General features: G+C 35.6%; 1 protein-coding gene across 1 annotated transcript in view; it reads right to left on the bottom strand.

Annotated features, from left to right (window-relative positions):
• Positions 1-313: 313 nt before the first annotated feature.
• The window catches only part of p3h2 (prolyl 3-hydroxylase 2), a 102,569-nt gene continuing 88,394 nt past the window's right edge, over positions 314-14,488 (bottom strand). Inside the window, exons 6-15 of the mRNA XM_055015640.1 lie at positions 11,962-12,051; positions 9,976-10,016; positions 9,121-9,212; positions 8,908-9,035; positions 7,743-7,838; positions 7,502-7,652; positions 5,406-5,523; positions 4,724-4,799; positions 3,962-4,102; positions 314-2,557 (exon numbers count right to left, since the gene is read on the bottom strand). Of these exons, the coding sequence (XP_054871615.1) occupies positions 2,465-2,557; positions 3,962-4,102; positions 4,724-4,799; positions 5,406-5,523; positions 7,502-7,652; positions 7,743-7,838; positions 8,908-9,035; positions 9,121-9,212; positions 9,976-10,016; positions 11,962-12,051 (1,026 nt within the window). The 3' untranslated portion in view covers positions 314-2,464. The remainder of the gene's footprint in view (positions 2,558-3,961; positions 4,103-4,723; positions 4,800-5,405; positions 5,524-7,501; positions 7,653-7,742; positions 7,839-8,907; positions 9,036-9,120; positions 9,213-9,975; positions 10,017-11,961; positions 12,052-14,488) is intronic.

The raw sequence follows: 14,488 nt of genomic DNA, 5'->3' as shown, positions 1-14,488 counted from the left end.
CAGTGACCTCTACTCAGCGTAAACATAAATCTGGGTAAATACTTCAGAAACATTAACTGTAGGTGTGATAAAAATGTACTGAGTTAACATCTTTTTCTTTTTATTTACATGTGTAGCTGCAGATGCACCTTAAGTTAAATGGAGTTGAACCGTTTCTTGCCTTTTATGAGTGTTAAAAAAAATTACATGTAAAATTTTATAAGAAGCTGCTTGAACAGAAGTAAAATGGAAATACTGTTATTTACTGCATTTAAACTGTATTCTTAGTTGTGCAGTTAAACATGAATAAATAAAGCAGAAAGACACCATCATATATAGAGAATATTTTACATTATTTTAATTTATAGGCATGTAAACATATATTTTAGTGTGCTACAGCATTTCATTATTAAATATCAGTGAAACAAAAAGTGGCCAACCTTCATAAAAACATTAGGATTACATTTGTGGTTAGCTTCTTTTTGAATCTACAAAGTCTTTTGGATTTACAGTGCATGACTCATCATCTGTATCATCACAAATATATAAAGAGAAATAACAGATCGTACAAATATATATATGCATTCCTTGAAACAGGAACAGATTGGCATCTTTTATGAAAAAAAGTTCCTCATAGTAAATGCAGACAGCAGCTGTCTATTAATAAAACACATAAATAAAAGTACTCACCATCTCCTGGCGTCAGTGAACATGTAAACCAGTTTTCTGCTCTTTTAGAGGGACTGAAGATGTTTTCAGTTTCACACCCGACACACAGAAAAAGACACGAATCACTAAATATTCAGCACAAAACGTGACGTTTTAACTCTTTAAACGATGATTTTTTTAGTCGCCCCAAAATTAGAAAAACAGTGCACTGCCTACTTTGATAATCATTATTACTGGCCCAGAAGTTAAAATGGAATAATGTCGTTAGTAACAGCATATTAAACAGTACCATGAGTGACGATGGAGTTTAATGGGTCATTCCAGAATTGGAGGACTTTTTACATCGAATTTCAAATAATCCATGTAGAAAATACTAAAACATGCAGTTGTCATGTAAATGTACTTGCCTGAGACCAAATCTTAAAAAACTAGGAGAAAGAATGTTTGGAAAATATTTTTAAAAATTCCACATAAATCTGGATTAAAAAAAATTTAAGTTCCCCTTAAAATGTAATTTTTCTCTTGTCTCACCACCCTGATGACCAAATTGAATCTCAAAACAGCTAAAATGAAATTTAAATCTCCTTTTTTGGGTATTATTTTTTCATTGATGTCTCTTGTATTTGTGGGAACATTTTTTTAATCAACATAATATTTTAAATAATTATCATTATGCACGTGTCCCACAACAACCCTGTTAGCATAACCTTTTTAGCAGGTAGAAGAAGAAGAAGACAGTGAATCACATGAAACGCTGGAATTAACATCAAACAGTTTTCCTAAAGAATGGGTAGAGCAAAGCTATGTCCTCTCTTCTATGTTTCATATTTTCATATTTTCCATCAGTAAGTTTGTCGTCTTGGTCAGCAGTAACAGCTAACTAAATATTTAGCTTCTACTCCTGAGAGAAAGCTAACATTAGCATGGATTAGCAACCCTGTTACTCTGATTAGAGTAGGGTTAGCAAACAACAAATAAAACATAGCCTTTGATAGTTTATTACCTATTATTGATGAATATGAAGCAGAAAACTATAAACGAGAAGGTTTATTTTTTAAACATTTTGAAGCCCAAATGTCCTCCAATTCTGGAATGACCCTAATACCATCTTAAACCGCTGAACATAAGTTTTTTAAATAAAATTTGAGCATTTTTTCCAAAGAACAAGTAGTGAAATATCAGCTTCACAGTTGAGATTATAGAGTAAATTTTCTTAACTAGAGGTTGCAACTGGATGGAAAACCGAAGAGACAAGTTTTGATGAGGAAAAAAAGACAACAAACATACACAAAAAAATGACAACATCATCAAGCTTGCACTTCAAACAGTACAAAAATAGAAATGTTCTGATCCAAAGGCCATTCAATAAATAGTTAAAATATAAAACGCCAATCAGCCGCAACATTAAAACCACCAGCTTCATATTCTGTAGGATCCTTTAGATGCTGTAGTTTGCGGCCTCCATGGATCCTGCACATCTTGCAGACGCTCAATCCAATTGGGATTTGGAGAAATTTAGAGGCCTGGTCACCATCTTGAGCTCTTGGTCTTGTTCCTCGATCAGTTCCTGAGCAGTAGGAGGATGCATTGTCCTGCTAAAATGTTCAGGTGGCTGGTGAAAGTCAAAATAACATCCACATGAATGCAGGAATCAAAGGTTTTCCAGCAGAACGTTGCAGGGTTCAATTCTTCCCGGAGTAAACCGCACACCTGGAAGTCCACAAAACTGCAATACACTGATAAAAGATAAATGCTCCGGCGGTTTTAACGTGGTGTCTGATCAGTTTCATTGAGGAGGCTGGGATGTTTTCTGCTCCTACAGTTCGTCTTTAGGGTTGATGTTGAGGCCTTGACCCCAGACAGACTGAGTGTCCAGAGCCTGGATCACCTCATCGGCCTGCAGTCGCTCCTGGACAAGGAAACAGAGAAGAAGCAGCTTAATTCAACTTAAAATAAATACTGCAATTATGGAAATACTATTGTCCACAATTATAGTTTCAGGATACTTCTCAGGTCTACATATAATGAAAGTAAGCTACTCAAAAGGATAAGATATTTAAAACAGCTGCACCTTGACTATAGTATCGAGCTGCTTAAAAGTGCATTGAAATTCTAAAATAAAATAAAAATAATACAGCGGATATTTTGCAATTTTGCTTTTGCTACTTCACTAAGTAAACGCTAATGTCAGTATTTGTGCATTTTTACTCAAATAGGAGCCTCAGTTTGTGTCAATTCACACAGAATTCAGTAAATAAGTTGCTGCACCGTCTCAGGTTTTGTTTAGAGTTTACCTATTTGTTATTTGGGGACAAATAACAAATAAGATCCTTTTATCCGGATTGAGTTCTGTAAAACATTTTTTTGCAGAATTTTGAGAATTTCATATGTTTTCAGACTTGTTTTCACCCTCAAAAATACCCATCTTACCTGGGAAGTCATTTTTAGGGTTAAATATCTCCAGAAACTTAACTCTCACAGTTATGAAATTGGATGAGGACACAGAATAGTTCACAGCAGATATAAAATGATCAAAGAGGTCCAGCAAAGGGTAAAATTATAATTATGGGCCCTTGAAAATGGGGGAAAAAAGTGCAAAATGTTCAAACCAGGGTGGTTTTGTGTCCCCAGAAAGTTCCTGTCAGTGTATATAAATACATCAATATATCCTACTAAATATATCCTACTTGCAGTTTTTGTCACTATTTTTGGTCCGAAAACGTGGAATTCTCAAAATGTTGTCAAAATAAAAAACTGAAATGACAATAGCTGACTAAAGATCATGATTGGACGGTTACTGCAGGTTCACGGGAGTGAAGTAAGGTTCTTGTGTTGGTGATAAGTGCATCGTAAATGTTTTAATGTGGATTTGTGAAAAAAAAAAAAAAAAAAAAATCTTGACAAAACACAAAAGCAGAGTCCTTTGCATGCAAACTACTACTATGGACAGTGTCTTTCAGCTGTGCTCCAGTAATGATGCAAAATGATGAAGAACAACTTGAAAAACTGACCATAAATAAGTTTCATATAAAGAGCAGTAATGGATTGATTGTGGGAAATATTTAAGATACAATAAAGACATTCTTCTCTTTAGCATTTCCAGTTTATAAGTTTGCAAGATGCAGTCCAGGAAAACACTCCTCTACATGAAAAATAAGCAAATCCTGTCATGATTAGATGCAATTTCTCTCAAAGCAACAAAAACATTTGAGCTAATATTTGCAAAAAAGAGATAAAGCATAAAACTTCTCAACTTTCAATGAATTTGTAAGATTTAAAGTGTGTATTTTTGATGAATCCAGCAGCAGTTTACCAGCTCTCTGAACAGTGGATCCAGAGTAAACCACAGAGCCACAGCACATCTCTGCCCCCTGGTGACGGCCTTCACTCCGTGTGGATTCTCTCCTCCTGAAGAGAAACCCACCATCCTGCCACAGCGGGGCTTCACTGACGCCTGGAGGTGAAAGAAATGAGATTAAAATGATATTTATCTGTTCACATTATTCCATTTAAATCCATCTTTAGTGTTGAACAACAGCTTTGTCCTGTCTGTGTAACACACAGCTGACTGAATGAAAGAAAACTGATTTAAACAACGTCACGACTCCGGCTTCAGAAATGTGAAGATTTGTTGCTTTTTGATTTAAATATTTGAATCATTTCAACATATTCAAAACGTTTTTGAGGTGTGTGGATTGTCGGTTGGACATTTTATAATTGCATGTTCTTATTATTTGAAGGATTTTTACAACGCAAACAATAATTTGATCGATGGAGAAAAGAAAAAAGAATATTAATGCATGGGTAATCATAATTTAATAACAATCTAATATTATAACAGTGACAGGGAACTGAATTTTCTGCATTAATTACATTTTTAATGATATGTTACTGCACTTTATCTGCATATGCCTCTATTGTAGGATATTACTTCAGCCTCACATAACATCTACTTTGCTTGCACATTTCAAATCAGCAGGCAGAATATTAAATTATAATAAATAACCCATATTTATGTAAATAATCTCATGTTCACTGCTGTCCTGGTCACTAAATCTCAGCAGAATCAACTCACCGTCACTGTTTTGGCATCCATTTCTGTGAATATGAACTCTCCTCCTTCAAAATCTCCATTTAGATATAACAGAGCACTGAAAAACAATATGTAGAACAGATTATTAATACAGAAGCATGAAGATATATTTCACTGTAGAAACTATTTGAGTTGAACAAATCTCATTTATTTATTTTTATCTTTAATGATTGCAGTTTACTTCTGTAGATTCTATCAACTTAAACTTTGTCCCTTTAAGATTCAGGATTCAAGACTTTTATTGTCATTGTACAGCTGCAGACAACAATACAACAAAGTTATGGTGATACTCCCAAAAGATAAGATACATTAGAATAAAATAAATAATAAAAGACACAGTATAAGAAAATGTATAAATAATATCTAGGAAATGTTGAAACTGCCAAAGTGCAAAGCTTAATTGGAAAAATCTGAAACTTTAATATAAATTTCTTGAAATTAAGTTTCTGCAATGCAAACTGTTCACTTAAAGGGTAATAAATGATTTATTTAAGTAAATTTAACTTCAATCAGTGGCAGTAAAAATATTTCTTTATTCAACTACATGTTACAAATTGAAGGAATTCATGTAAACTGGTCCGACAACTCCCTTCTTTCAGTGTATATAAGCTGCTATAAACAAGCTTTACTACATTTATATGTTTTTAAAAATAAAGCCTCCTACCTGTAGTCTCTGTACGTATAAGCTGGAGGTTCCTTCCAGCATTCGTTAGCATCCGGATCCAGCAGACAGTTGTCGGCGTGGATGGGATGGCTCAGGTCGTTCCTGTGATCCTGCTGGCCTAAAAACAGACAAGCATTAAAACTATAAATATGCATTTCTACAGCCTTTCACACAAGAATTTAAATTAACCAGGAAACACTTTACTATAGATTGTAATGGTTTTAAATCTGCATTTACCTGTTCTACAGTCTGCAAACCGCCAGGGAAAGACCTCTGATGCTCACTTACCTTATTAACATGTCGATATTTTGATAATTATATGGTAGAAGAAACATCATGAACAAAATAAAACAAACAGATCCAGAAAGCCAGGGTTTAATGAGTAATAAACCTTAAAAAATTAATAAATCCAATCTGCAAAATCAGTTTCCGGCTCCAACATGTCTGGATAAATTACTCCAATATTACAGTTTGCCATCTCCAAGGAACGTTATATAGTTAAATCAAAGCCACCTTAAGGCACAACGGAACGATTTTCAAATAAAAAAACTCCTAAATATATAACTTTGGTGTATAGAGATGCTTTTTTAGGGGTTAAATCAATGACTAGACTTTAAATCTGCTGCTGGAGTACAGTTTATATAGTAGCTAATTATTAAAAAAGCAGTAATATAATATAATACAATATAATATAATATAAAATAAAATAATATAGTAAAAAATAATATAGTGTCATGTAATATAATTAGGGCTGGGGCTTTAACGCGCTAATTTCGATTAATTATAGCTAAAAATAACGCGTTAAAAAATAACGTAATTAATTGCACCCTCCTCAGTTCCCTCATTTCTGGCACACCGGTAACTCTGATGAACACTCCAGCCCAGTAGGTGGCGGTAATGAACCTAAAGTCTGTTTGTAGCCATGAAGAAGAAGCACAGGAAGCACTGAGTGAAGTCAGGCACTGGTGAACAGTGAAGGAAGATGAGATTGATCTTGTTGGGCAGAAAGTTTTCTTTTAAAAATCTTCCTGATGGCAGCTTGGATAAAAGCCTGGTTGTGTGCAAATTGTACAACAAAGAGTTTTCTGATCACTGCGTCACTTCAAGCCGACGGTATCACCTCAATGTAAAACATGTTGCTGTTAGCACCAGAGCTAACGTTAGCTATGAGTCATGCTAACGGCTAACGGTGTAGCCATCCCATAATAGACCACTTTAGAAGACACTGAAAATGCTTGAGTTTACAAAAAGTCTTAAAATGTTGAATATAATCACTATAACTGCATTTTGAGTTTGCAGTAATCTGTGAATGTAGCAGACAGATGAAAAATGAAGATAAATAGAAATGAAAAACATTTTTGTGGTTACTACGCCATCGAAGCTCCGCCTCCTTGGAGGAAGAATAACTTAACAAAATATCTGTCTTTTAATAACTTCATTATAAACTTTTGTTTATAAAAAATTACATAAATAAAAATTTATATTCCTATAAAAAAAACCCATCAAAATGGCACCATTTATCAGACCCAGAAACGATGAAGACAGAATGAATCTGTGGATTTTCAACTTTTTGAACGTCCTTGAACTACTTATGCTGATTTTATGTGCCATACAGAGGAAAAAACAACTAAATCCAGGCTTTAAATCATCAAAATCACTTTTTTCTATATGTCCCATTTTCCTATTTTTTAAACAAATTTTAAATTCTAAACACGTATATGTCTATTTATTGATTCAAATGTCAACCACAATTTTATTTGAATTGAAAAACTTCACTTATTGTGGCAAATATTGCTATTTGATAAAACTGCAATTAACTACGATTAATTAATTACAAAGCCTGTAATTAATTAGGTAACTTTTTAAAATTGTGTTCCACCACTAAATATAACATAATATAATATAATATAATATAATATAATATAATATAATATAACATAACATAACATAACATAACATAACATAACATAACATAACATAACATAATAATATAATATAATATAATATAATATAATACCTATATTGCTCATTTAAGAGTATCCGTTAAAATTCCAGCATTAACTGCCTGTATAAGTGTGTTTCTGTGTATTTGTTACCTGTGATCGCTGTTCGACACACCAGGTGTGTGTAGGAAAAATGCAACGTGGAGTTCAACATGAAATACGACTCGATGATTCTTCTGGCTCGCTCGCTGGTGTCGTAAAAGAGTCGAGCGTTTCTCATCGGGACTCGGCCTTCGAAGCCGTACTGCAAACAGAAAGGGAATCACAACATGCAGTCAGACGAGAAATCAATGGTTTGGTAATAAATTTAGTGTAATCTCAGCGTTTCTTGTACCTGCAGGGTTTTGAGTACAGTAGCTCCTTCAAACTTCTCATTAGGAGTGTGTGGAGACATCCTCCCTCTGTAACCGTCTCCAGCCATAGTAACAGCCTGCATTCAAGAATACAGTCAAGAATGAGCTCCAAGTGCAGGTGTACACACTGAAATTTACTAATCTAACATTAACATATTCTTCAAATCCAAAGATATAGAGTCAGTCCATGAAAATCTATCAGTCTCTTCCATCTGACCTCCTCAGAATCAGCTGATTTCTTTTTGTACAGTAACTTTTCTCATATTTTAACATTAGTGAATGTAACTTCCGACTGTTAAATGGAGAAACAACACAGATATTTACATGTTTTAGAGAAAAGTTTGGATAAATCTCATTGATGAAACCAGTTTGCAACATTCAGAGCTTTTACGTCTCTAATGTCTTTTGTATGGGGCAGGGAATTTGTGTTGGTATTGCATCTTTTTCTATGCATTTCTTTTAGTCTTTAGGGTAATTTTACCTATTTTTGTAGTGATTTTGTGTCTTTTTGTGGTAATTTTGCCTCTTGTTATGGTGACTTTGGATCTTGCTGTGGTGACTGCTTTTTGTGGTGATATTGCATTTTTTGCTGGGAATATTGTGTCTTTTTGTGGTACTTTTGCATCTTTTGTGGTAATTTCAGCCCTTGTACTGGTAACTTTGTGTCTTTGACATATTTTTGCCTATTGTGGTGATTTGGAGTCTTTTTATGGTAAAAATTACTCAAAACTTTGGATTGTGACACCTGGAGCGGAAGTAAAACTGATCTGTCTGCAGTTTTTAACAGAACTCAGATGTGTTTTTCAGCTTTGAAAATGTTATGTGTCTATCTGCTGTACTGATGAAGTTATGAGGCTCAGAAATGATGGAAAAAGTGAAATTTTGACCCACCTCTATGTACTTCAAGGGCCTGTAACTCTAAAAATATTCCTGGTATGAAGGTCAAACTTTGCGTGGCTTCATTAAATAAACTAAAAGTTGTTGCACAGAAAAAAAATCTGCCGTTTCTGTTGGAAACTTTTTCCATATTTGCTTGATTTTATGTGAAATGCTCCTCTGATAACGTTCCAAAACTAAACCTGCACCATACTATCCATCCCAGTGATTTAAAGTCTTTATCTTATTAACACGGTTTAATGTTCGTACGTGAGCCAAGTATCGGAGATCTGCACACTCGTCCTCAGATATAACGTGATCCAGAAGAACTCGCTGGGTTCCGTTCAGGGCTACCGAGTTCTGCACCAGCTGCACATTGTCGTACAGCAACGGACCGCCTGCACAGATACCAGGATATTTAGAATATTTAGACAATGCATTGACAGAAAAGATGCTGAAACTTGCAGGAAACCTTTAGTTCACCTTCTTTTAGCTGCTGAGGAGCAACGACGGTGATGTTTTTCTTCTCTGAGATGGGAACATACTCCATCCAGCCATCTGTACCAGAGGGAATCCTACACAACGTAGGGTGCAGGTAGAATTAAAATGCATTATTATCATTATACTGCAGTGCAATACAAGAAAACAGCAACATTTCAAAGGCTTTCATTGAGAAAAATGCACACAAATCAAGAAAAGTAGCTATAAAACATTTTCAGAACAGATCAAAGCAAAAGAGCATTAAAAACATTACAAAATTTGTCATTCAGAGCAAAACCTGCAAATTTAAGCTCTCAAAACTTGAAAAAAAATGACAGATATTATCAACAAGTGAGCATACAGTGAAAAAATAGCTGCTTATTTCCACACAGAAACACCCTAACCCTAACCCTCATTCATTTGGAGTTCTGTTTGTGTTCACCATGAATATAAATACTGACTACTCTACACAGCTCTGCTACAGTTTCCAGCTGCTCCTTAAAAAAGAAAAATATCTGCTTCTTTTGCTGCTAAATGCTCGTCTTTGTTCACCACTTAGTGACGTACAGTTGGTTTTCAGAAGCATTTAAAAATAGCTGCCTAGTGCAGCTAAAAATGTACGTATAGCGGTGAGTGTGAACTACAGTGGAGCAGCAGAGTTGAAATAAATCATTAATCTGTTAAGATTTGAGGCAGTTTCTGTGTGATTTCACTACTTGCCTATGCATTTTCTGTCATTTGTTCCACTGGTATTTCAAAAAAAATACTGATTACAGCTGCTTTAAAGACTTTAAAGACTAATTTTATGTGAATATACTCTATAGTGCACATTATGTTTCACCTTTCTAATGTTTTTACCTGTGTGAGTCCTCTCTTCCACCTGTGCTGCTCCAGTAATTCTGCAAGAACGAGAATAATCAGAACTTTTACATTACAGATTATATGAAACCTGTGTAATTTCATAACCACTGAGTACAATGAAGCATGAAATATGACATGTCTGATATTAAATTACCGTAAATCAAATTTAGTTCTATAACCTGTTTTTAGGCAACCTGAGCTGAAGTTATCAGACAGGCAGTAACCTGAATCACTGGATGTAGATTGTAGCTATAATTTTTCAATTTTCTGCATATTTCACACACTTTTTTCTTGCTTTTTTCTGCTATCTATGTGTTATAATTTTCATAATCCCTGAGTTACAACCTCCAGACAGCAACCTATCACACAGAAACTTTCAATTTTTTCAGAATACCGTCAAGACTGCTCAGTCGTATCATTTTCGACGGCTGAATTCTTTACAAAATTTGAGGCAGAAATCATGGCACCATAGAATGTGTCCATTTAATATAGATGTACCCACAAACAAAATGACCTTGCGCTGAGCACAGGCGTGTGTTATGCATGTGTACGTTATGTACAGATACCGAATCACGTGACCTTAATATGTAGCAGGCGGCGGGAATTGATGGGACTCAGAAACACCCCCACAATTTAATCAGTTGTTCCTTGGATCATTTCTGAAGGGTAAGTCCCGATAAGTCTACAGTGGTGGATTTGTAGTCGGATCGCAATTATGTGATCATCAGCAGGCAGCTGACGTAGTGTTCACTTGTTGTCATGGTTACAGTGACACTGTGCCGGTATTTGGCAATGATACAGAAATCTTTAACTAATCTGTGGATCTAGACTATAAGCTGCATCACTGCCAAAATCATTTCTGCCCTTCCCTGAAAATTTCATCCAAATCTGTTAGTCTGTTTTTGAGTAATGTTGCTAACAGACAGACAGACAACTCCGTCACATAACTCCGCCGAAGCTCTGCCTCCTTGGCGAACTAAATATTAAGACCATCAGGAGCAACCAAAAGTAATTGAAAACACGTGAGTCTTGAGATATTTTTTAAAAACATTCCTTATTTTATTGTATTTTTATGCAGATTTGCCTTTTAGCCACTGCATTTTGCGTAATTTTACAGCACTTTGGTTCAACTCCTGTTGTTTTAAATGTGTTTTATGACTAAATCTCACTTGACTTGACACAAATCTTTATAACCACAACTTATTAGTTAAAAAAGTACAGTTTGGGTGAAATTTAGTGGTTAGAAAGTGTTTAAATGTCATGTGCAATGTTTCATTTATTTGTGTGATATTACTTTAGAACTATTGTCAGTATTACTTCTTATATTTTTATTCCAACTTAAATTTTTTCCTTTGGAATTATTAAAATTCTACCTGATTTAATCTTATCTTATTTCCTATATTGCACAGCAGTGTTCTTCTATATGTAGAAAAGTCTTTTAAATGCAGAAAACAACAATATTGCACAGATTATTCTATAAAAACACAATTTGGAAACATTTAAATTTTAAAAATAAATGAATCAAATAAAACGAGAGCAGATGGGAATTAAGTAAGATAAAATACATTTTAAAAACTACATTAATCTTGGGATAAAAATAAGTCCAGCTTTAGAATGTTCTGCAGGTTTTTCCAGATTAAAAGCTACAAACTAGATTTTCCATAAGTGAAAAAACAAGCATCCTTGAAGTGTCGTTTAAATCTGCATTTTCCAGTACTGCAGCCACATTATACTGGTCTTATATGCGTTCAGCTGCAGACGGTGTTTCTCCAGCAGGTGGTGCTGTTGAGCCGAGCTTTGCTGCACGGTGGCGGCGGCACCATTGCCAGACACCTGTTACTGCAGATCTGCTCCACATGTGGATTGGCTTACCGACGATTGCCCGTTAAATTACAACTTCTGCTCTCGTCTGTGGGCAGAATTAAAGGGCGCTGGACTGTCGATGAGAAGCCTCGGCCCGTTGCCATGGATTCATGAACTCACCCCTTCAGTGAAGTCCACACCCATCACTTTGCTGCCGATCAGGAGAAGCTCCAGCTCTTGTCGGTGCCTCCTCAAGTACCAGGCAGCTTCCTGTGGACCCACAAAACAACAGTTTACTATAAAATATATTACTAAAATACATGATGTTGTGTTTAAGCAAAACAAAGACAGAAAAGACCAGAAATAAGCTACATATTCAGACTGTCCTTTTAGCCACAAGAGTCATCTATAACATCTTTTATTGAGCTTTTTGGAGAGAGCTGTCACAGTTTTATGAGAGATAAAACATACTAGTAGTTTAACATCGATTACAGCTCATCAGCACAGTTTTTCCGACCTCTAAAAGGGCTCCCCTCTTGGAGTTTTTGCTGCCCAAATAAAGAAAACCCAGAATGAGTTTCTCTTGGCTCTGCTCGCCTCAGTGCCAGGACTAATGGAGTGTGATGGCCTCTGGTTCTGTCTTTTACTGCTGTTCCCTTTTCCAGAGTGAAAAGTCTGCTGTTTAAAATACTGCAGGGTGGGAGCACGAAGCCAGAAAGTGTTGCTCTATTGATATTATATTTAAAGTTAAAACAATGGGATTTCTTCATTATTATGATTAATTTATTCATAAACTTAACACTTAACCTGCTGCCACTTGTGTCCTTGTTTTCCTTAAAATCCTCACTATTAATCTCAAGTCAACTTTACTTCCTTGTCCTCCTCCACACTCCTTGGTGTATTACAGCAAATGTATTTAGATTTTTTGCTCTTTTCCATTAACAAAAACATGTTATTTTTGTATTATCGCACCCAGAAACTGTGAAAACCCAACTGCGAAGAACCAAATCTAAGTTTAAAATTGCGATATTTCATCAAAATCACTTTATACTACATCTCTCATTGAAAAATTTGCTAAAAATAAAGCATTTGGTCAAAGCCAATTCTGTGAAAAACAAAAAATTCTGCACGTCTCAGTGCATCAGGGAAGACATTATTAACTCAACTGTGACCAAAAGTCATGTTACAAAATTTCAATAAGTTTTTGGCTGAACTGCAGGCTGTGTTTACTGAGAACAGTATGGAAAGAAATTAAAAATAAAAATATGAAATCATTTACAGTGTGCGGAGTCATCTTTTTTTCTCTAACACACTCCTTGCTATATTACTGTAAATCTATTTAGTTTTTTTTTCAGTTTTCCATTAACAAAAGCTTTTTAGTTTTCACATTTCCTTACCTAGAAACTGTAAGAACCCAACTGTAACGAACCATTCATTTAGAAACTGAACCAAATCTAAGCTTAAAATCATAAAAGTACTTTTTCCACGTCTCATTTACAAAATTTCTAAAAAATAAACTGTTTGCTCAAAATCTTTAAAAAACTAAAAATTCTGCCCTTCTTGGCGCAATATTGAAACCATTATTGACTCAACTGTGACCAACAGTCATGTTGCAAAATTTCTGAGTTTTTGGCTGAACTGCAGGCAGTGTTTACTCAAACGGTGTGGACAGACATTAAAAATAAAAGTAAGAAATTATCTATAGTGTGTGGTTCATCTTTTTCCCATTTTTTAACACCTGTGAACAGAAATGGAAATAATTCCAGGTTTTTCCAATTTTTACTAATAATAGACACAAATGTATTTGACTAAAATCTAGTTGAAAAATGAGCTCATCAGTCTTGCGGTGAATAAACTGCTCAATGAAAACACTGAATCTTTAAATCAAGGCCACCGTGGAGAATATTGCCAAACTTGAGCAGCCGGTAGCAATTTTCTTGTTGTGGTTTACAAAATAAAAGTCTCTCTTCTCCATCACTCTGGACAGCAGTTTTTCCAGAGGTTCCCACGGGCACACTGACATGACTTTTCCTCCTCCAGAGTTCCTGAAAGGCCGGATTCTTTGGCGGGGAGGCGGGTCGCTCCTGGCACCGTCATCTAGGGTTCTGTAAACGAGCTCGGAGAGGCCGAGAGGGGAGGTGAACTGAGGGCCAGAGACTCTACTGTAAACTGGAGGGAATGGAAAAGCTTCAGAGGCAGGAAAAATGCAAGCTATGAGTAGAAAACACGAGTACGCTGGCCTTCTGCCTCGATTTATCTCACACATACATCCTCACAGTCGTCCATTCATCCTCCTGCTCGCTCTAATTAGTAGCAGGGTTTCTAGGAAAAAGCTGGAGGCCCAAACAAGGCGCTGCTTGACATTTCACAGCAGCTGATAAAAGTGTAAAGAAGATAAATTCTCAGATTTAATTTTCTCTCAACATTCAGCTTTTAATTAGGCGGAATAATTCTAGATACGAGCCCAGAGGAAGAAATATGTTGTCGTAAACACACTGACGTAGCAAAACGTGATTAATGCTTCCAGCTGGAGGGAAAAGTGAAAATCAAACTTTAGGACGCGACTCCTGCCAAGTGGCGAGTAGAAAGTCGTTCCAAGAAACACAGAGAACAGCCTGCTGCCTCTTGTCTCCTCCGTTTCCTTCAAATCCTCACGTTTAATCTCCAGTCGACTTTACTTCCTTCTCCTCCTCCACACTTCTTGGTA

This window comes from Amphiprion ocellaris, chromosome 2 (genome assembly GCF_022539595.1).
Source record: "Amphiprion ocellaris isolate individual 3 ecotype Okinawa chromosome 2, ASM2253959v1, whole genome shotgun sequence".
In the NCBI taxonomy this organism is placed as follows: Eukaryota; Metazoa; Chordata; class Actinopteri; family Pomacentridae; genus Amphiprion; species Amphiprion ocellaris.
Note: the sequence above shows the minus strand (reverse complement) of the source record. Positions and strands in the feature narration are given on the sequence as shown.